This window comes from Sminthopsis crassicaudata, chromosome 2 (genome assembly GCF_048593235.1).
Source record: "Sminthopsis crassicaudata isolate SCR6 chromosome 2, ASM4859323v1, whole genome shotgun sequence".
Classification (NCBI taxonomy): Eukaryota; Metazoa; Chordata; class Mammalia; order Dasyuromorphia; family Dasyuridae; genus Sminthopsis; species Sminthopsis crassicaudata.
The window spans coordinates 541,213,862-541,238,244 of NC_133618.1; the positions used below are offsets into that span (position 1 = coordinate 541,213,862).

Genomic DNA, 24,383 nt, shown 5'->3' on the forward strand with positions numbered 1-24,383 from the left:
AAGGATTACCCTTTGAACAGAAGTATTAATTAAACGCTAATCAAACACAAATACAGAAATATGGCACCAGTGAATAGAGTAACAGGCCTGGAGCCAGGAGTTCAAATCTGATCTCAGATACTTCCTAGCTGAGAGACCCTGGGCCAAGCTCAATTTCTTCACCTGTCAAATGAGCTGGAAAAGAAATACCAAGAAAACCCTAAAAAGAGCCTCAAAGAACTGGACATGACTGAAAACAACTGAACATCAAATTAACCAAACGTTTTTTAGATGTTTACAAAGTTCCAGGTACTCTGCTAGACACTTCAAATACCTCAATTAAGTGTTGGAAATGGGGGAAAAAGAAGGGATTGTCAGGGGGGGAAGGAAGCAGTTAGGTTGGTTCAGTGGATAGAATGCTGGACCTGGAGTCAGGAAGAAAGATGAGTTCAAATCAAACCTCAGATACTTACTAGCTGTGTGACCCTACGTAAGTCATGTAACCTGTTTGTCATCTGTAAAGTGGAGATAATAATAGCATCTACGTCTCAGGGTTGTTGTGAAGATCAAATGAGATAATAATTATAAGGCACATAGTGTTACATAAATGTTGTTTCTGATGTTAATATGATCATTGTATATGTATATATGCAAAATTAATTATTTTGTAATTATAATTATTGAAGCAAATCTGCCCCTGCATTAGAGAAAACATTAATATTCTATAAGTAACATTAAAAGGTGAAGTATTCAACAAAAGGAATAAATAAACCTCAGTCAATGAGCATGGAGAGCAGGACTAAGACAGAGAGGGATGCTTGGGAGAGCTGTTGAAAGCTGAAAGGGGAAGCTGAGAAACGAGGCTTCAGACCGACCCCAGAGCCAGGGGAGCCTGCGGGGCTCATGGCAAGTGGGACTTACTGCATTCTTCTCCTCTAGGTCCAGTCCAATCTCAACGATCCTCTGGAGCACCGAAGAGTGGCCGTTCTTGGCTGCCAAATGAAGGGCCGTGTTTCCCTCCTGCAAAGAGATACTGGTCAGGTGGGAAATGGGCAGGTGAGTGATTGTGCATACTAACCAAAGCCACTTCAGGCACGGGGACTTACTTAGACCTGGGTCCACCCACCCACCCATCTCACAAGGCGGTAACACAAGAGACATGAGAGCAGCTGGGCGGTGTGAGGATGGAGTGCTGGGCTTGGAATAAGACAGGCCCAGTTCAAGTCTGGCCTCAGACACTTAATATCTCTGGGCTTCTGGGTAAGTCATGTAACCCAATCTGCCTCAGTTTCCTCATCTGTAAAATAAGCTAGAGAAGGAAATGGCAAGCTACTCCAGTATCTCTGCCACACAAATCCTAAATGGGGCCACAAATTCCACATTTTAAAAGATTGTTTTAATTTTTCTGTTTATACATTTATATTAAGTTTTTTAAATACACGTTTCTTTATGAATCATATTGGGGAAATAAGAATAAAAGGGAAAGAACAACATGTTTTAAAAATATTATTCTAAAAAATCCATATACTATAAGCCTATATAGCTGCCAAAGGGGTGCATGGGACCCACAAAAATGCGTTCGAGGCATAGGCGCTGTTGCTTCCTTTTCAGGGTGTTTGAGGCGAAAGCCCAAAGAGACGGTCCACGCCAAACACAGCCCGCTCCCGCCAGGCAACGGAGGCTCGGACGCTGACCCACCCAGGCGTCCTTCTCCCGAAGCTCGTCCTGTGCCTCGGCGCTCGAGGGGTCGAACCCGGGGCTTCTCTGTCGCTCCCCCCACGGACGAAAGCCCGGAAAACAAGGATCCCAGACAAGTTTCTCTCCGCATTGCCCAGGCCGAGCTCGCGGCCTGACGCTTGTCCGTGCACCGGCCGGTTAGAGCCTCGGCCAGCAGGTGGTGCCGGGGAGACGGCGAGCGGGGCTTCCCGGCCCATAAATAAACCGGGCTTTGGAGAGCTCCGCTCCCTGGGAAAGGTGCAGCCCGGCCGTCCCATCTGGGCCAACGCCGCCGCCTTTTCTAAATTAAGCTCCGGCCGAGCCGGAGGATGCCGTCCCTCCTCCGAGGCGGAAGGGCCCGAGTCCCGCTTTTAGACAAGCTGATGTAAATAATCCTGTCTGAAACCGTGCGTGAGAATCGCGGAGGCTAAAAATACTCGGGAACAGAAGAGGCGGCTTTATTCACCGGCTCCGGAGCCGCCTCCTGCAAGCTCTCACACACACACCACGGGGGGCGGCTCCAAGCCACGGCCTTTTCATGTCAGACTCAGAGGAAGCGGACCGGGCCCGGGCTGTCCCGCACCCGCTCCCAGAGAGGGGCTCAGAGACCGGCTTGGTTTGTTCCTTTGCTGCCGTTTATAAATATCGGTGCTTTGTGCTCTGAAGGTAGAGGCCGTTTGGATTTCTTAATATAAACTCCTATCCTCCTCATCCTCGGAGCAGGGGGACTCCAAGCCCGAAGTGCTCAGCTGCCTCGGCTGTGATCCGGTATAAACAACAGCGCAAAAAAACCGCCTCGCCAATATGATCTCATGGTGGAGGCCCTTCCAATGGTCTCGTGATGAAGAGAGCCGGCTGCACCCAGAGAGAGGACTGGGGGGCCGGAGCGGGGATCACAACACAGCGCTCTCCTCTTTTTGTTGTTTTTTGCTTGCATTTTATTTTTTCTCATTTTTCTTTTTGATCTGATTTTTCTTGTGCAGCAAGAGAATTGTATAAATATGTTTACACATATTGGATTTAACATATTTTAACATCAACATATATTGGATTACTTGCCATCTAGGAGTGAGTGGGAGGAAAGAGGGGAAAATTTGGAACACAAGGTTTTGCAAGGGTCAGTGTTGAAAAATTATCTGTGCATATGTTTTGAAAATAAAAAGCTTTAATAAAAAATTAAATATGATCATATTTGGAATTCATAAAAATTCTAGGAGATAAGCACTATTATTATCTTTATTTTACAGTTGAGGAACTGAGGCAAACCCGTTGACCAGAGTCACAAAAGCTAATAAGCATCTGAGGTCAAATTTGAACTCATAACTTCCCTGCCTGCAGGCCCAGTGCTCTATCCACCATGCTATATAGCTACCTAGGAAAACAAAGAATGCTTCATTTTTGTCTTTTTATTCCTAGCGCAATGCCTGTCACACAGCAAGTACTTCATCAGCTCCCTGATGCAGGGAGAGAGGAGAGAATGGATAATTTGGGTTACATTAAATTAAAAGGGTTTTGCACAAACAAAAGCAATGCAGCCAAAATTAGAAGGAAAACAATAAACTGAGGAGGAGGGAGATTGGTAGTAAATTTCTTTTTTTTTTTTTTTTTTTTTTAATTTTTTTTATTATATATATATATATATTTTATAATATTATCCCTTGTATTCATTTTTCCAAATTACCCCCCCTCCCTTATTCCCTCCCCCCGACGACAGGCAATACCATACATTTTACATGTGTTACAATATAGTCTAAGTACAATACATGTGTGTGAATATCATTTTCTTGTTGCACAATAAACATTAGAATCCGAAGGTACATGCAACCTGGGCAGACAGATATTAGTGCTAACAATTTACATTCCCCTCCCAGTGTTTCTTCTCTGGGTGTATCTACCTCTGTCCATCATTGATCAACTGGAAGTGAGTTGGATCTTCTTTATGTTGAAGATTTCCACTTCCATCAGAATACATCCTCATACAGCATCGTTGTTGAAGTATACAGTGATCTTCTGGTTCTGCTCATTTCACTCAGCATCAGTTGATTTAAGTCTCTCCAACCCTCTGTATTCCTCCTGCTGGTCATTTCTTACTGAGCAATAATATTCCATAACTTTCATATTTGTTTCATTTTTTTTTTTAAAATATAGGAACTGAACCAAATTTATCAAAATAAAAGCCAAACCTCAATTGATAAGTGAACAAAGGATATAACCAGGCCATCATAACTATTAATAGTTATATAAAAATACTCTAAAACAATAATTATAGAAATGCAAATTAAAACAACTTTGAGATACTACCTCACTTTCAGATTGGCTAACATGACAAGAAAGAAAAATTACAAACGTTGAAGAGAAAAAGTAGGGACACTAACACATTGTTGGTTGTGTTGTGAACTGGTCTGACTATCCTGGAGAACAATTTGGAACTAAACCCAAAGGGCTATAAAACTGCATACCCTTTGACTTAGCTATAGTGCTTCTATATCATAATCCCAAAGAAATTTTTTAAAAGGAAAAGGACATATATTAAAAATGTATTTATAGGATATCTTTGTGTAGTGTCAAAGAACTGAAAATTGAAAGGATATCCATCCATTAGGAAATGAATGGATAAGTTGTGTATGATTGTGATGAAATACTATTATGCTATAAGCAATGATTAATAGGATAGTTTCAGAAAAACCTGGGAAGACTTATGAACTGATACAAAGAAAAGTGAGCAGAACCAGGAGAACACTATACAAGCAATATACCCAATGACAACAACAAAGTAAATGGAAAGAACAATAAGAACAAAAGCAAAATGAGCCTGAATACTGTACTTCATTATTGAGTACAATTCATTAATTATAATGAACTAGCTTGGCCCCCAAAAAAGAAATAGGAGAATGTACTTTTCCCACTTCTTTACAGAGGTGGTAGATCATAGATTTGAAATATTATGTATAATGTCAGCTTTGGTTGATATGCTCATCAGTTTTGCTGAACCACCTTTTTATTCCTTTCTTTTATTTGATATTAGTGATGGCTCTCTGGGTAGAGGAGGTGATTGCCATAAAAATTTTTAGGAGGCGTACTATGGAAGACAGGCCTGGGAGTGTACCAAGCCTAGAATCAGGAAGATTCATCTTTCTGAGTTCAAATCCAGCCTCGACACTTCTGAGGTGTATGAGCTTGGACAGGCTGTCACCTACCCCTGTTTGCCTCAGTTTCCTTATCTGAAAAATGAGCTAAAGAAGGAAATAACAAACCACTCCAGTATCTTTGCCAAGAAAACCTCAAATGGGAGAAAAAAAAAAGAAAAGAAAAACTCAAATGGGGTCATGAAGAATCGGACATGATTAAAAATTAATGATTGAACAACTTTAGGAAGTGAGATTTTAGTTTCATTTCATCCATGAACGAGCTGTGAGTGCTTGAATGGATTTCTTCACCTCTAAAAAATAAGCTGATTAGATTTAATGAACTTAATGTCCTTGCCAGCTTTCAAAATTGTGACTGTTCTACAGTTAGATTCTACATCTAATGATGAAAATTCAAGTTGATTCCTATAATATATATTATATATATATATAATATATGGATGTCTATAATCAAGTCAAGTGATCAGTTTGAACACAATATTGAATCTTTATCCCCCATTGATTATTTCATACTACTGCTGCTGTTACTCTAAGAACAATAATAGTAATCATTAGCATTTATAGCATATTCTGATGTTTGCAAAGCACTTTGCATATATTCTTTCATTTGAGTCTATCAACCACTGAGGTAAATACATTTCAAGTTATCATTCTCATTTTAAAGATAAGGAAACTGAAGACAGCACAGTGGATAGAGCACCAACCCTAAAATCAGGAGACCCTGAGTTCAAATCTAGCCTCAGACGGTTAACACAAGGTGGCCATGGGCAAGTCACCTAACCCCAGTTGCCTTGCAGAAAATTTTAAAAAAAAGCTAAAGAAACTGAAGTACAGTGAAGTTCATGTGCAGAATTTTATCTCCATCACATTCTACTCAAATGTATCCCCTTGTTGAATAAGCACCTAAAACTATTGTTATTGCAGCTCAATTGTTTTCAATTATGTCTGACCCTTTATAACCCCAGGTGGGGTTTCTTGGCAAATATATTGTAGTGGTTTGCCATTTTCTTCTTCAGCTCTTTTTAACTGAGGAGGAAACTGAAGCAAACAGGATTAAATAACTTGTCCAGGGGACACACACCAGTAGTAAAGGTCTGAGGATGGATTTGTTTTCTTTTTTTCTTTTTCATTTATTTATTTGTTTGCTGAGGCAATTGGAGTTAACAGCTAGGAGGTGTTAAATGTCTGAGGTAAAAATTTGAAACCCAGGTCTTCCTGATTTCAGGGCTGGTGCTATATCCACTGTGCCACTTAGTTGTCCCCTGAGGATGGACTTGAACTCCTTAAGATGAGTCTTGTTGATTCCAAGCCCACTGCTCTATTCACTGCAATTAATTAATTTTCAAAGGGCTTGTAGGTGGTGCAGGTGGTATCCTCATCAGTCAAACTGGTCTTGGTACTGTTACTTGTATTTGATGCTCCATCTTCCAGCAGGAACTAGCTGTCCCTGGCTTCTGGAATGTTTATCCTCCTCTCTCACCACTGTCCCTTGGAATCCTCAGTTTCCTTCAGAGCACAACACAAAATCAATCTTTCATATGGGACTTTTCCCTAAAATTTATTTTTCTGAATTTAAATACCAAATAAAATAACTATTTCTATACACAAAGTAAAATGGGGATGGGGTAGAGAAGGATTGTACATGAAATCATAAATTTCTGTTATGTATAGTTTCCTTCTCCTTGAAGTAGATAATAAAGTCAGCATGAAACTGTCAAAGCTGTCCTGCTTTTGTGTTTCCTTCTGAAATTTTTCCTTATCTTCCTCTCTACTTGCGCACATTCTCTGCAAAAATAAATTTGTATCTACATATGTGTATGTATGTATGTGTGGATATATATGTGTGTGTGGATACACACACACACACACACACATATATATATATATATACAGAGAGAGAGAGAGAGAGAGAGAGAGTGAGAGAAAGAGAGAGAAGAAGAAGAAGAAGAAGAAGAAGAAGAAGAAGAAGAAGAAGAAGAAGAAGAAGAAGAAGAAGAAGAAGAAGAAGAAGAAGAAGAAGAAGAAGAAGAAGAAGAAGAAGAAGAAGAAGAAGAAGAAGAAGAAAGAGGAGGAAAAGGAAGAGGAGCAGGAGGAGGAGGAGGAGGAGGAAGAGGAGGAAGAGAGAGGGAGGTGAGTGTTTTTAATATATCCCAGAGAATGGAGGCTCCTCCAAGGCAGTGTTGTAACACTAGCACATGCTTGACTAGACCCTTAAATTGATTGATTGATTCTAGAGCATCCATTCTCAAATTTTTCCATTTTTCTGTTTTTATGCTTAAGAATCATTGAGGACCCCTCAAAGAGTTTTTGTTTGAGTGGGCTATACCTGTTGATATTGTATTAGAAATTAAAATATTTTATGATGATAATTTTGACTTTGAAGATTTGCTGAAAGAGTCTTGGGGACCCCAGCCCCCACTTTAAGGGCTCTCCCTTTAAAAACTAGAAATTCTCCAGCCTCCCCTGTCCCATCCTAGACTTAGCTCTCAGTACCTTGTCTTTGATGCTGTGGTTGCAGCCGGAACCAATCAAGAAATCCAGAGCATCAAGCTGTCCATTCTCAGCCGCCAAATGGAAAGCTGTTCGATCCAACTTTGATTTCAGAGGAAAAATATAGTTATTTTCAGTGCAACCCAACGAAGTAGTTGTCACCTTCCTCCCCAGCTTCCATCACCCTGTCAGTTCTGTCTCACATTTCCTTGGGGATAGACCCTACAGAAGGACCCCAGAAGCAATCCTAGAGGTCTTGAGTCACCCCCAGAGATCCACAAAACAGGGACAGATAAATCCTCTGATGTACTGAAGGACTGATATTGACAACTCCTTAATACAAAAGTGCCTCAGTCATCCAGCATCTAACTACACACTAGTGTTCAGTTGACTGAAATTCATCCCTTTAAGTATTAATGCTTTATTACATCAGGAATCCATGATTTTAATCAATGTAGGAGCTTCCCCCCCCCAATCTCTAGTAACAAACATATTGTGAATCCTCATGTGCCATGTGTCTAAGTAAATTAGTACTTCTGTATTGCTGTGGCCAAAAAAATTAATACTCTTCTGATGACAAACTTAGTTAGACTGATCCCCAGACAATAGACAATACATGGCTTGTACATTTGCCAATCCACATTTTAATCCTAAGGCAGTTAGATGGCTCAGTAAATAGGTACCAGGTCTGTAGACAGAAAAATCGGATTTCAAATTCAGCCTCAGACATTTATAGCTGTGTGACCCTGGACAAGACACTTGACCCTGTTTGCCTCGTTTCCTCATCTGTAAAAATGATTTGGAGGGGGCAGCTAGGTGGTGAAGTGGATAGAGTCCCAGCCCTGAAGTCAGGAGAACCTGAGTTCAAATTTGATCTCAGACACTTAACACTTCTTGGCTGTGTGACTCTGGGCAAGTCACTTAACCCCAATTGCCTCAGCTAAGGGGAAAAAAATTATTTGGAGAAGGAAATGGCAAGCCTCTCCAGTATTTTTGCCAAGAAAAATCCAAGAGTCATAAAGAATTGGACACAACTGAAAAAATGAATGAACAATCTTTAAGTCCTATCCAGCTTGGTAGGACTGCCTGGAGTTTGCTCTTTGCTGAAATAGGCTTCAAGAATCCAGAAGCAGGGAGGGCCTGAGGGGACAGAGGAGACAAGAAGGTAGTGTGAGTGGCTTGGGGTCTGTGCCCAACCTGTCCCAGTCACCCAGATTCAGCATGGATCACCAAGGATCTGGGAGCAGATGCCAGTTCTCTCAACTGCATCTCACTCCAAAACAGTATTAGGAGTCACAGTCCTTTGGTAATCTTACATCAAGTTAAGTTTCCCAAGTATACTGAGATCATCCTCTTGACCTTCCCTGATGACACGGAGGGTCAGGTTAGTGACAGAGAAGCAGTGATAATTCAAGTTTTTGAAGGAACCTCCAGCATAGAGCCTGAGAAGTCAGCCTGTGAGTTTACAGGAGATAGTCTTTAAATAACTGTGTTTGAAGATATGTTTGGTCAGGTTTTTTAATGGCTCTGGGAAACCTATTGACAGAAGTCCAGTCGTCCCACTTTCCTGACATTATGGAATGTCCACTCAGCCCTCAATGTCAATCATACCCTGAGGAAATGATTCAAACAGGCATTTCAGCAATAGATGGCTGCACATCATGGCTAGGGGGCAGAAAATTCCTATTTTCTCTGCTGCTGCCTTACCCCATAATGAGGTCACTGCTCAGATCTGATGTCAGACTGGCTTGGTGGAGAAATCCAAAGATGCTGTGGACTCAGTGAAGACAATTTTGTGATTGCATTTGCTGCTATGGGTGTAAACATGGAAACTGCTCAATTCTTCAAATCAGAATTCAGATAAAAATGGTTCAATGGATAATGTCTGTCTCTTCTAACTCAGTCATTGACCCAACCATTGAGATGCTATTACCCCTCATCTAGCTCTAATAGCAGAAATTGATCATTCTAACAGATAAAAGAGTTCTATGCTGAAGCTCTTCAAGAGGTTTCAGCAGCCCAAGAAGTCGTCTGGTCATTGTATAACCATTACTGGTTAAATGTATACAGACTTAGTCATAATGTATGAATGAGCAGCTCGTGAAAGGCATAACTGGCAAAATTACTCAATCTCTATTCTCACCATGCCCAATGATGATATCATTCATTCCATCCGTGATTTGACTGGAAACAGTACTAAAAGACAACTCTAAATGGACAGGCAGCTGCATAAGACACATTTATCCATCTATTAATGTGTTGCTCTCCATGTTCCAGTTAATGAAGTCTGCTGTTGGATAGGTTATGACTGGAAAAGATCATACAGCTGTATCTAACCAGCTGGATGCATTTTATGCTCTTGGTAAGGATGTACAAGCCATGAAAGTAATTGTTGAGAAGAAGCCCTCATTTCAAATGCTCTCCTTTATCTGGAATTTTTGTAAAAGTTTGAAAGGAACTTTATTGCTCAGGGCACTTAGAAAAATGTACTGTCTTTGAAACTTTGGACACTGGGTTGGCAGCTCCTCCAAATCTTGCCCAAAGAAATGTTGAAGAGAATTCCTTAAAACACTCGGAGCAAATTTTACCCTTGAGACTCTTCATTAAAGAACTAGTTTCAATTTCATCTCTGTGAAATATTGGTTTTATTCTTCCCTTCTCCTTCCCACTCCCCCTGAGTTGAAGTTTACATGTTACCCCGTAATTAAAACAAAGAATAGGTGTCATATAATACCAGTGTTCCTTATATTTTATATTGATAACAGACTTAAAAATATCCTCTATTCAAAAAGCCAGTATTTTCCATGCTTTGTTAAAGTGTCTACTAAATTGAAGTTGTCTTTTATTGATGTATGTGTTTGTATTTAATGGTGTTGTTAATCATCTAATTACACCCTAATCATTTGGATCTCCTGGACCTTATTCCTTTAAACCTCTTCAGGAGTGTGGCTATATGAAGCTCTACTATCTTTTTTAGCCTCCAAATAAAGAGCAAACCTAAATTTGTACAAATCCTTTAGGAGAGCCAAGAGGCATATATTTAATTCCTCTTAATTAAGAACATCTCCTTTTGTCCTAAATACCACTGCTCCCATGCTCCTGCCCAGAACAGATTGTACTTGCTCTTGCTTGTTCACGGGCAGACTAGCAAAGAAAGCCTTTTCTCTTACTTTTACTGTCTGATGGTGAACTATATTAATCCCAGAGCAGAGGCAACCATTGGCTTCAATTCTGACTCTGGAAGGAGGATGCATTTTTGGGTTTTGCTGCTACTCCTTCTAAGACAGATATCAAAATGTATAACTTTTGAACAACTGGTATTTATCTGGTGGCAGTGAGTTTCCTGCTTTATCATGGTGGTTTTTATTAAGCCTCCAATGCAGAGAACTTGGGAGGTCCAGTTATTCTTGTCTGTGCTACAAAAATCTATTAGCTTTGGAAGAACACATCATTTCAGCTTGATAAATTAAAGCATATTAGTATTCTGACATATTGTTACTGTTTAAATCTCAAAAATATTTACTATCTTAACAGACAGGGGAAAGAACAACATACTTATAAATGGATATTTTGAACTCATATATAGAACGTCCTGTTGAAATTCTTTATTGGGTCCTGCTTTCTGACCATGCTGACCTCTCTAGGGCTTACCCTATGACACAAATACTAACACTAAGATTCTTCTTTCTGATATTCTCCCTGCAGCTGTATTCTTTGCAGCTTTCCCCTTCTTTGTCTCTTTATGTTCTTTGTAACTTGAGTGTAATTGCAGTTTCATTTCTGGGACATTCCATCCTAAAGTTGTATAAAATCCTTTATTTTTCTTGGGATCAGAGGGGGTTGGAAACATGAAAATACCAATGTAGAAAGTGTGACATCTGAATATGAAATGAAATATGAATATAATATGAAAAATAAATGTTAAGTAAATGGGAGGAAAAAAGAATTCAGGACTATCTCTGCTACACAATAAGGCATCAGAATAAGACCATAATAGGGGATTAATAACAAAATATTCTAAAAGAGCAATCTGGGAACAGAATTCTCCCAAAAGTATACCATAAGATATACTTCCCTGCCTTCTTAGATAGAATTTTCAAGTGTGATTTAAACCTTCTTTTAATGACTCAGGATCTATTAAAAAAATATTGGCTATCATAATTTGTTGTACAGTATCCAAATTCCTCTGATCTTTGTGATCTCTTGGTCCATGGCACACCAATACTGTCCATGGTATTTTCTTGGCAAAAATCCTGGAGTGGTTTGCCATTTCCTTCTCAATTATCATAATTCAGTTTAACCCAAAAAACATTTATTAAGTACGAGCCTGTTTTCAGAATATGGGAGACAGAAAGTTTGGAAAAGGCATGATCCTTGTCCTAGCAATTTTATATCGAGAAAGGGGATAAGCACAATAATATTCTAACATAATCATATATCATAATTTAGTTAACCATTCTCCAGTTAATGGACATCCTCTCAATTTCTGATTCTTAGCCACCACAAAAAGAACTGCTATAAATATTTTTGTAAAAATAGCTTCTTTTCCCTTTTTAAAATCTTTTTGAAATATATTTTATACAGTGAATAAGATATAACTATAACACAATATTTATAGCTAGATCAAGCATATTAGAGTGGTACAAAACAAAATTTTATGCTTTTTATCTGAACATGGGTAACATAAATTATTTTGCTTGATTCTGCATATTATAAAGGTTCAGAGGGGAGTTTTTTCCCAATGGGGAGAAGGGAGAGAAAATAGATTTCTGTTCACTGAAAAAAAATTAATTTCACAAAATAGTATTAGTGTTCCTAGAAAAAGGTCACAATAGCAAGATGGGGTCTTGTGTGCTGTAACAGTGAGCCCTTCAGAGTTGCACTGAGGTTTATGAAACTGTCCTCCAGACTGCTCAAATATCCAAATCCCTGTCAGCTATTTCTTGGTTTTCTGTCTATGACTTCAAAGTCAGGTGGTAAGCTGCCACTTTTCTTTTTTTTTTTTCTTTTATAATTATAAATTTTTTTGACAGTATATATGTGTGAGTAATTTTTTTAAATAACATTATCCCTTGTATTCATTTTTCCAAATTTTCCCCTCCCTCCCTCTACTCCCTCCCCTAGATGACAATATATGTGTGTAAAACTCTTGGGTACATTAGAACACACTTCCCCTTGTTCTTAAAGGAAGAAGATATAGGGGCAGGTAATTGGAAACTAGTAGGAGACCAATTATGTGAATACTATAATGATAAAGGTTCTGATTCAATTTCTAAGGAAATATTCTAGATATACAACATAATACAATTGGCCTTAAAGAATCCTGCAAGTTATAGAAAAAAGAAAAGTTTTAAGAACAGCCAGATGAGGAACTGTGAGGAAAAAGAGGAAGACAAAGAACAGATTAATAGTAATACACCAGAGGGCATGTGGAGTTAAATGAGGATGAAGGGCATGGGAGGGCATTCCTCTCACCAGGCAGCTTTAACCCCATCTAAACCAGAATTGGATCTTGACACATTCCCAAAGCCACAGAAGAGGGGCAGGATTTACCTGATTTGAAAATAAGAATGTATCCTGTGATTCAACAGTTAAATTCTTCAGGTCAAGAAAGTAGAAGATACACTCCTTTTGATATAGAAATTCTCAAAGACCTGGAAAAGGCTTACTCTCTTTATGGGGCTACATCAGCTTATGTAAAGATGTTATTACAGAATTTGGCTTATGAAGTCTTAACCCCTAGGGACTGGAAATCTATAGCAAGGACATGCTTAGAACCTGGACAAAACTTCTTGTGGCTTTCTGAATACAGTGAGCTCTGTAGGATACAAGCCCCAAAAAATCACCTATGACCAACTAACAGGTATAGGGTTTTTTTTAATAGTTTTTATTTACCAGATATATGTATGGATAATTTTACAGCATTGACAATTGCCAAACCTTTTGTTCTAATTTTTCCCCTCCTTCCCCCCTCTCCAGGTGGCAGGTTGACCAATACATGTTAAATATGTTAAAGAATAAATTAAATACAATATATGTATACATGTCCAAACAGTTGTTTTGCTGTACAAAAAGAATCAGACTTTTAAATAGTGTATAATTAGCCTTTGAAGGAAATAAAAAATGCAGGTGGACAAAAATAGAGGGATTGGGAATTCTATGTAGTAGTTCATAGTCATCTCCCAGAGTTCTTTCACTGGGTGTAGCTGGTTCAGTTCATTACTTCTCTATTGGAACTGACTTGGTTCATGTCATTGTGAAGAGGGCCATGTCATCAGAACTGATCTTCATATAGTATTGTTGCCGAAGTGTATAATGATCTCTTGGTCCTGCTCATTTCACTCAGCATTAGTTCATGTAAGTCTCTCCAGGCCTTTCTAAAATCATCCTGCTGGTCATTTCTTACAGAAATTACAACAATATTCCATAATATTCATATACCACAATTTATTCAGCCATTTTCCAATTGATGGGCATTCATTTAGTTTCTAGTTTCTGACCACTACAAAGAGGGCTGCCACAAACATTCTTGCACATACAGGTCCCTTTCCCTTCTTTAAGATCGCTTTGGGATATAACCCAGTAGAAACACTGCTAGGTCAAAGGGTATGCACAGTTTGATAACTTTTTGAGCATAATTCCAAATTGCTCTCCAAAATGGCTGGATGTATTCACAATTCCACCAACAATGTATCAGTGTCCCTGTTTTTCCACATCCCCTCCAACATTGCACCTTATCTTTCCCTGTCATTCTAGCTAATCTGACAGGTGTGTAGTGGTATCTCAGATTTGTCTTAATTTGCATTTCTCTGATTAATAATAACTCAGAGCATCTTTTCATATGGCTAGAAATAGTTTCAATTTCTTCATCTGAGAATTGTCTGTTTATATCCTTTGACCATTTATCAATTGGAGAATGGCTTGATTTCTTGTAAATTAGAGTCAATTCTCTATATATTTTGGAAATGAGGCCTTTATCAGAACCTTTGACTGTAAAAATGTTTTCCCAGTTTATTGTTTCCCTTTTAATCTTATCTGCATTAGTTTTGTTTGTTCAAACAGGTGTAGATTCTTATGCAGAAATTTCAGTACAGATTAATTACCCCATAGAAGCATATGAGCAAATTGCTGCTGCTGCTATCAAAGCATGGGCTTTTCTCCCTGGTAAACAGGACAAGGGTGAGGCCTTCACAAATATTGCACAAGGGCCAAATGAACCTTTTGCTGATTTTGTGGAACATTTGCAGACAGCTATCATATGAACTAATGGTGAAAATGCAGTTAACAGACATTATGATAAGGCAACTTGCTAAAGAAAATAATGATGTTTGCAGAAGGATTATATTAGGACTACACAAGGATGCTCCTTTAGAGGAGATCATAAAACGCTGTGCCACAGTGGGCACAAATACCTTTTACAGCCAGGCTATGATGAAGACTTCCCAAGATCCAAAGATGGGAAGACAGGGTCCCTTTTGGCAAGGGACTTCCAGAGAGACTCATCAATGCTTTCTACATGCTAAAGTAGGGTATCTGAAAGCTCAGTGTTGGCATAGAGATAAAGTGAGAAAACAGGGTGGGAGAACAAGACCCAATACCCCATGTCCAAAATGCAACAGAGGCTTCCATTGGGCATCAGAATGTAGACTGATTCAGGGAAACAGGATGAGGGGCTAAGCCCCAGGGCCAAAGGCAAAAAATACTTGGGGCATGATGGCAGCCGATGCTACACCCAGAGAGTGCCTACAAGTTCAGTACCCAGACATGACCAATCAGCCAGGAAGCAACCTGATGGGAGAAAGGGATTACAATTGGGAAGAATAGAGTTCTATGCAGCTGGGACAAGTGAAAGGAGAGGTGAAATCTGTTCCTCTCCAGCATGATCCCTTGCCTCCAGACACAGTAGGCTTGACCATTTTATCTCCTGAGAGTACTCACAAAACAGTGTCCATCCATACACTTATGTGGGAAACTGAGGAATGTGTAGATAATATCCCAGTCACTAATACAGGTAGACAATGTGTGACTTATCAACCAGGAGAAGTAGTAGCATCAGGTTTACTGATACAGACTCCTAATAAGCAATCTGGTGATAGTTGCCCAGATTCCAACTCCAAGCAACAAAATCCAGGAATATACTTGACAGCAGCTGTGACAGTTGACCAACCTATGCTCACTATCTATATAAATGGCACACCATTAGAAGGATTGGTAGACACGAGTATAGATCGTACAGTCATTAGAGGTGCCAAATGGCCCAGTCACTGGCCAAAGATTAAGGCAGATACATACATGTTTGGTGTAGGAGGATCAGTAGCAGCTGAAGTTAGTGCTACCCCTTTGAGATGGATATTTGAAGGTGAAACAGGAGTTTTACTCCTTTTATAGTTGAAAAAATTCCCATCAATCTGTGGGGAAGAGACATTTTACAACAATTAGGATTTAAAATGAGTACTTTGGTTTTTAAGGCAGGGCTGCTGTTGAAGGCCTGCCAACACTTTCACCTGTTCCTAGCCAATGGAAAACTGATACACCAGTGTGGATAGAACAGTGTCCCTTAGGTAGTGATAAAATTCAGGCCTTATTAGATATAGTACAGGAGCAACTTGACCAAGGACACTTACAACCTTCTCTAAGTCCTTGGAATTGCCCGGTATTTCTTGTAAGAAAGAAATCTGGAAAATGGAGGATGTTCACTGATTTAAGAAAGGTAAATGAATAGATGGAAACTATGGGAACTCTTCAACATGGACTTCCATCTCCTACTCAATTTCCTAGAGAATGGTCTCTTTCGGTTATAGACATTAAGGATTGTTTCTATTCTATCCCTCTAGATAAGGAGGATATGAAAAGATTTGCCTTTTCAGTGCCTAGCGTTAACTTAGCTGAGTCTTATAAAAAATATGAATGGACAGTTTTGCCACAGGAAATGAAAAATAGCCCTACTATGTGTCAAATGTATGTTGCTGCTTCTCTCATTCCAGTAAGAAAAGCATTTCCAAAAGTAATGTTATTACATTACCTGGGTGATATATTGGGATGTGCACCTGAGGAGCAAATGTTAGAAGCATGTCTACAAAAGACCATGGAAACACTAAGGAACTACAAATTGCACATAGCTCCAGAAAAAAATTCAAAGGCGTGCTCCTTTTCAATATTTAGGATATGAAGTATACCCTAAGGTGCTTACAGGACAAAAAACTTTCCTTAAGAACAGAGAAGCTAAACACCTTAAATGACTTTCAGAAATTGATAGCAGATCTCCAATGGTTATGTCCAGTGTTAGGCTTGACTACCTATCAATTGTAACCATTATATGACATTTTAATGGGAGACAGTGCTTTAAACTTACCAAGCCAGCTTATAAAAGAAGCTCAAGAGGCTTTGAGAGAAGTTGAACTAGCTTTATCCAATGCTGTTGAAAGAGTCACTCAAAAACCCTTGGAAATATCAGTTTTTGCTACAAAAGAGGCACCTTCAGCAGTCCTTCATCAAAGAGACAGTGTGATAGAGTGGGTGAACCTCCCACAACAACCAAAACAAAGCCTTACTCCTTACCCAGTGTTTGTGACTAAAATTTTATTAAAGGCCATTAAGCAAGCAGTACAATTATCTGGGATAAGACCTGACAAGATATACACCTTTTATACTAATGCACAAATTAATGTATGCTATGAAACCATCCCAGAGTGGCAAATTTTATTAGCCATGCCTCCAAATTTTACACACAGGTCTCCATTAAAGATAACCAGACTATTATATAATTGGCGATGGATTCTTGAAGAAAAAGTTTCTAAAGTTCTTTTTAAAGGATCAACTATCTTTTCAGATTCATCCAAACATGATATTTGCCCTGTATACTCTCATGACTTAAGTATAAAGAAAATAGTCAGAACTTCTTTTCAGTCCACTCAGCAGAATGAATTGTATGCACTCATTCTGGCTCTTACTTATTATCCAGGAGATATAAATACAATACCTGTCCAACTTTTGGGATAAGAATTCATTATTTGACAAAAACTGCTGGGAAAACTGGAAATTAGTATGGCAGAAATTAGGCATGGACCCACACTTAACACCATATACCAAGATAAGATCAAAATGGGTCCATGATTTAGGCATAAATAACTAGATCATAAATAAATTAGAGGAACATAGGATAGTTTCCTTCTCAGACTTGTGGAGGAGGAAGGAATTTGTGACCAAAGAAGAACTAGTGATCATTATTGATCACAAAATATAAAATTTTGATTACATCAAATTAAAAAGCCATTATACAAACAAAACTAATGCAAACAAGATTAGAAGGGAAGCAACAAACTGGGAAAACATTTTTACAATTAAAGGTTCTGATAAAGGCCTCATTTCCAAAATATATAGAGAACTGATTCTAATTTATAAGAAATCAACCCATTCTCCAATTGATAAATAGTCAAAGGATGTGAACAATTTTCAGATGATGAAATTGAAACTATTTCCACTCATATGAAAGAGTGTTCCAAATCACTATTGATTAGAGAAATGCAAATTAAGACAACTCTGAGATATCATTACACACCTGTCAGATTGGCTAAGATGACAGGGATAAATAACGATGAATGTTGGAGGGGATATGGGAAAACTGGGACATTGATGCGTTGTTGGTGGAGTTGTGAACAAATCCAAACATTCTGGAGAGCAATCTGGAATTATGCCCAAAAAATTATCAAACTGTGCATACCCTTTGATCCAGCAGTGATATTACTGGGCTTATATCCCAAAGAAATACTAAAGAAGGGAAAGGGACCTGTATGTGCCAAAATGTTTATGGCAGCCCTCTTTGTAGTGGCTAGAAACTGGAAAATGAATGGATGCCTATCAACTGGAGAATGGTTGGTTAGATTGTGGTATATGAATGTTATGGAATATTATTGTTCTCTAAGAAATGACCAGCAGGATGAATACAAAGAGGCTTGGAGAGACTTACAAGAACTGATGCTGAGTGAAATGAGCAGAACCAGGAGATCATTATACACTTCAACAACAATATTGTATGAGGATGTATTCTGATGGAAGTGGATATCTTCAACAAAGAGAAGATCTAATTCAGTTCCAATTGATCAATGATGGACAGAATCAGCTACACCCAGAGAAGAAACACTGGGAAATGAGTATAAACTGTTTGCATTTTTGTTTTTTTCCCCAGGTTATTTTTGCCTTCTAAATCCAATTCTTCCTGTGCAACAAGAAATTCGGTTCTGCACACATATATTGTATCTAGGATATACTATAACATATTTAACATGTATAAGACTGCCTGCCATCTATGAGAAGGGGTGGATGGAAGGAAGGGAAAAATCGGAACAGAAGTGAGTGGCAGGGATAATGTTGCAAAAAATTACCTATGCATATGTACTGTCAAAAAAAAGTTATAATTATAAAATAAAAAAAGTAAAATTAAATATATATATATGTGTATGATTTGGCCTATTCAGTAGATGTGGTACAAAGAATTGCTACAGCCCAAATAAAAGTTGTAGTCTCTAATATATATCAGCTCTTTAAGGAACTTCAAGAGCAAATGAGAAAACACCCAGGTAAGATTTATATTTTGCATGTCCACTCTCATAGTGGACTTCCAGGTCCTATTTTTATGGTAATTCAAAGATAGATAGCCTTCTGATTATTTTGGCTAATACTCCTTTATTTCAGGAAGCTCAAGAATCTCATTTTAAATATAATCAGGCTGCTTGAGCTTTACATTTACAATTTGAGACAACAAGAGAGGAAGCTAGGAGAATAGTAAAAGCCTGCACAGTTTGTATTCCTTTCCACACTCCTAACACTCCCTCCAGGGAAGAACCCTTGTGGTTTGAGACCCAATGAAATTTGGCAAATGGATGTAACCCATTATAAATCTTTTGGTCATCTGTCATATCCATATTGTGGTAGACGTTTTTTCCTGAAAAATACCAGCAGCAAAAGAACAGCCCGAGTGGTCACTGAATTCCTTATACAAGCATTTGCAATTATGGGTATGCCACAAGCAATAAAAACAGACAATGGACCTGCATATACTTCTAAACATTTTGCACACTTTTGTGCACAGTATAAGATTTTACACACCACTAGCATACCCTTTAATCCTCAAGGACAGGCAATAGTAGAGAGGAGAAACAGAGACATTAAGATACTCCTCCAAAAACAAAAGAAAGGGGGAGCCACAGGTAACCATAGAGAACTTCTAAATCTAGCCCTTTATACTATTAACTTCTTGATTTTTGACAAAGATGCACTGGCTCCAGCAGACAGGTTTTATAACCCACTGGAAGGGCAGTGTCCAGTGTGAGCAGGTCTGTTATCTTTAGATAATCTCCAGGTGTTGGGGAGAGACCCAGAAAGTGGTGAATGGAAGGGACCAGATAGGTTAACTGCTTGGGGGAGAAGGTTTGCTTGTATCTCCACAGATGTAGAAAGAATCAGATGGGTGCCAACGAGCTGTATTTGCCTCATCCATTGGAGAGAGATGGAGCAGACCCTTGAAACAAAGGAGAAGACCCAAGAAACATTGGGTGGTTCCATTGCTGACTGTGCCCACCACTGAAAGAACCTGGCAGTTATGGCATTTGACTCATGGACATCAAAAATTGTTGGACTTGAAAACCCTCAGGAATCATTGGATTCTTTGAGACGTGATAAGACTGTTATAGGACTTGAAAACCTTCAGGAATCATTAGATTCTCTGAGATGTGATAAGACTGTTGTAAGACTTGAAAACCCTCAGGAATCATTGGATTCTCTGAGATATGATAAGATTGTTGTAGGACTTCAAAAGCCTCAGGAATCATTAGAATCTTTGAGACATGAAAAGATTGTTGTAGGACTTGAAAACCCTCAGGAATCATTGGATTCTCTGAGACATGATAAGACTGTGATAGGACTTGAAAACCCTCAGGAATCATTGGATTTTCTGAGAAATGATAAGACTGGCAGGACTTCAAAAACTTGCAGGGATCATTGGATTCCCTGACACATGAAGCAATGGACAATAGATTGGTTTTGGACTATCTCTTGGCTGCTGAAGGAGGTGTATGTATGAGTGTTGTTTATATACCATCCTTCTAGGATTTCTGGAAATCTTTTACAAGACCATGTTGATTTATATTGTTTGTTATATCACTACTTGCATGTACAATTCATGTTTGTTACACCACATTGATCCAGCACTGGCTGTGGGGAGAGTCATCACTAATAGTCTGTGCGTTATTGCTATGTGCTTGTGTAATACCTCCCATGCTGATGGGTTTGTGCATACCTGTTTCTAATAAGACCTTTCAGCCCAGAAACATACTAGCAATCCCCACTTCCCTTTGGTGCTTCTCATCTCCTTTCCTGAGAAGTCAGGGGGGCATGATCACCTCCTTTTTGGTGTTTTCATCTCCTTTCCTGAGAAGTCAGGGAGGGGGTGATCACCTCCTTTTTGGGGTTCTCACCTCCCTGAAATGGGATGGTATGACCATCTGTGTTCTAAAACAAAAGAAAGCAAGAGATGTAAAGGGCTGAAACTCTTGAGTCAATGCACTGACGTTGGACAACCAAGCCATTAAGGCTAATTACCAATTGGACAATACTCTATGAGAATAAACTTGGAAAATGGCCCTTCTCCCTATTCTGTGCTGGCCCAATTGTTTGGTGTATACAGAGAATTGTAGGAGGGACTAGGGGGTGGAGTAAGACTAGCCAGAGTCACTTTTGGGTGGGAGATGAAGAGGAGAGGTCTCGGAGATCCTGCGCATCCATTCCCCTCACTTCTACCCAAGGACTTTTGCTTATCCTGACTCCGGCTGATTCTAAGGTATACAGGTTGCTAACTCAGTCTTCACAACTGTGGATTATTTATTTCCTATGTGACTTTGAACAAGTAACTTGAATATCCCTTTGCGGTCCCGAGTTCTTTTATTTGTAAAATGAAGTAGTTAAAGAGGATTAAGTGTCTTGCACAGGGTCACACAGCTAGTGTCTAAGGCAGGAAGATGACTCTTCCTGACTCCAGTCCTGACACTCTATCCACTGCACCACCTCACTGCCCAGATCCAAATCTATGCCCTTATCACCCCCCCCCCCCAGGTCCTTAAACTCCACATTCAGGACTCTCTCATGGTTGGGGCATTTACTCCAATAGTTTTTCTCTTCTTTTTGATGCACTGGAAGCTTAGCAGCCAGATAAACAAGATGGCTAAACTACATCTAAAATCTGAGTGAAAAGACTTTCTTGTGAATGAAATGTATAAACTCTAGGGCTGCTATTCCAAGGCCTCTAGGTCAGTTTTTTTGGTGGCCTTTTGCTTACTTCTCAGCTGCATCTTATTATACAATAAGTTATTAGGGTCATATTCCCCAATCCTGTTATTAAATAAAGACAATTGGACTGTTTTGGAAATAAGAGGTTTAAATAATCCAGAGTCCCACGGCCGAGGGAATGAGCCATAATCTTTATGATTTAATATGACATGAGAAATGCCCAAAAAGCAAATTAAAGGGAGGGACATGAGATGCAAAGGAAGATAAGAGAGCCAAAGCTCCATTTAGTCTGAGTCATTACAAAGACTCCTTTCCTAGAATTCTAGAGTCAGCTTGACCACAGTTTCTCAAGTGAGCACACATTCCAATGGGCAGCTACTGTTTCAACTCCACAAAGAGCTCTTGCCATCACCAGCAGCAATTTGTTCTAGCAGAGTTCATTTCAATGATTAAGCACGTGCTGATAAATTTCCAGGCTTTTATGTATAGATTCCCTATGAGAAGACATTGGTAGTGTGAAGAGATTTTAGGAGCTGCTGGATCTACAAGCTAATTGCCATGCCCTGTTTCTGCCATGGCTTCCTCCCATAGTTTTCCAATGGAAAGGAAGGAGCAGCTGGTAGATATCCTCCCTCTCCAGCCTTCTCACAAAGGGGGAAATCTACCATCTGTATTTCTCCTCCTCCCCAATGATCAAATACAATAATACATGTAAAGTGCTTTGCAAACCTATCTGAATAGGAACCATTATCATTATCACCATTCTTTTCTCATGGCTTTGGAGAAAATGAGCCTTTTCTCACAAAAGAGGACAATTAGAACAGTTTTTTCACTAATCTATTTTTAGTCTTTCCCAGCTCCAAAGACCACTTTCTGAGTTAATCTTTCTTGAGCACCAACTTAATCTGATGTCTTGGAATCATGGAATCTCAGAGCTGGAAAAGCCCTCAGAAATCAAGTAGTCCAGCCCCTTCATTCTGCAGATGAGAGAACTCTTGGTTCCCCTATTGTCCAAAAGAAATAAAAATTCCCAGATTGGCATTCAAGACTCTCTATGATCCCTCAAAGTTGTATCTGGATTTCATCATGGTCTTCAGAAACTCATCATCCAGCAAGATCACAACCATCCTAAGATTCATCCCTCATCAGGATTCCATACTCCTGGGTTCCCTCCTTCCCTCTGATTGGACAATGGGGGACTGGACTTTAGAGAGTTCCTCTTACATCTTCCACTGATGGACGACACCCAGGGCAATTGACTCATTTCTCATTTGACCACACTTTTCTGCACTGCCCTCTTTTCAGATCTTTATGTATTGTCTTCTCTATTTAGACTGAATGTTCCCTGAAGTAAGAAACTTTCTTTTACCTTTGTTTGTACCTTTAGCACTAAGCATAGAGGCTCTTTCATATTGTTGTTTGTCCTTCATTCTCAAAAAGGACTATAATATTAGGGAATGGAAAATATAATCTATGTGACTTAGCATGACATGAGAAATATCCAGAAAAGCAAATTAATATATGCAAGTGAGTTGGAGTTAAGTGAAGCAAGACTGAGCAAAATCACCAGCCTCACTTTCTTCCCCAGAGTCTGGTCTGGTGGCTAGATATAGGTCAGGATAACAGGAGATCAATCTGGAGGCAATGGGAGACTGTGGCCTTTTTAAGGTAAGTTCTTTAACAGGTCTCAGTTTGATTGAGGCAATACCCAAACAGTGATTAAGGCTGTAAGAAATGAGGCAGAAAATGATTTTTCATCTAGTCAAAAATACACACACACACACATATATATATATACATACATATACATATATACATACATGTGCATATATACATACATGTGCCATATATATGCATATACATATTAAAAGTATCTCAATCTGGAAGGGGAAGATGCCTAGGAATCATGGCCAAAACAGAAACAATTATTGCTTATATTCACTCTGGGGCAATCAGGACCCAAACAATGACCCAAGTGAGTCAATCAATGAGAGCCAAAGTGATTTCTTTTCTTTCTTCTTTCTTTTCCTTTCCCTCTGTCCACATAGGATATCATGCCCTTACCTGCAGGTGGTTTGCTCAAAGTAAATATAAATTTTGACTGCTGAGACCTCACAAGATATCTTGGAGTTTGTACCCTAGGTTTGTACCTACCTGCCTTAAATGTGGACCATAATTGGCACTTAATAAATGTTTATTGACTGACAATGTATGAGTTGCTCTGATCCTAATTCATTTTGAAATGGAAGCAGCATCCTAACCCTTCCCCCTCTGTGAGTTAGATTAATTTGTCTTTAAATGGTATCAAAATTATCCTTGAAACATGATTGACTCAGGAAAATAAAGGCTGAGTTTGTTAAGTTCACTTTCTTGACATAAATCAGCCATGAGGAACTTCCTGTATAGTCAGGTACTTGGCTAGCAAACCACAAAAAACTATCCAGGCAAGAATACTTTTTGTTTTAGAAGCAATTCTGGAAGTTCTTCTGACAAATTGTTGTCAAATATTCACCTTCTGCTATAGCTAGATACATCTTTGCTTAATTGTTGAATAACTTGTATTTCAGTTTAAGCCCAGTCCAAAATGATGTAAATTGTATCCCCTTTAACCTTTGGAGGGGGACCCTGAAACTGTGTCCCCTTTAACCTATGAAAGAAGGGTGATTTGGGGTTGCAAATTCTCTCTATAAGGGAAACACCCAGAGTAATCTCATTCAATTGGAGATCTTGGCCAGGGACATAATCACCACCCTCTATTGAATTGAGCCAGTG

At 39.1% G+C, this 24,383-nt stretch overlaps 1 protein-coding gene and 1 pseudogene across 4 annotated transcripts in view; one reads left to right on the forward strand and one right to left on the reverse strand.

Annotated features, from left to right (window-relative positions):
- The window catches only part of ANKDD1A (ankyrin repeat and death domain containing 1A), an 81,045-nt gene that overhangs the window by 18,340 nt on the left and 38,322 nt on the right, over positions 1-24,383 (reverse strand). For all 4 annotated transcript variants that reach the window (XM_074294828.1, XM_074294827.1, XM_074294826.1 and 1 more), the window contains exons 6-7: positions 7,335-7,433; positions 901-999 (exon numbers count right to left, since the gene is read on the reverse strand). In XM_074294828.1, the coding sequence (XP_074150929.1) occupies positions 901-999; positions 7,335-7,433 (198 nt within the window). The remainder of the gene's footprint in view (positions 1-900; positions 1,000-7,334; positions 7,434-24,383) is intronic.
- On the forward strand, positions 7,995-9,898 carry LOC141556863 (V-type proton ATPase subunit B, brain isoform pseudogene; annotated as a pseudogene).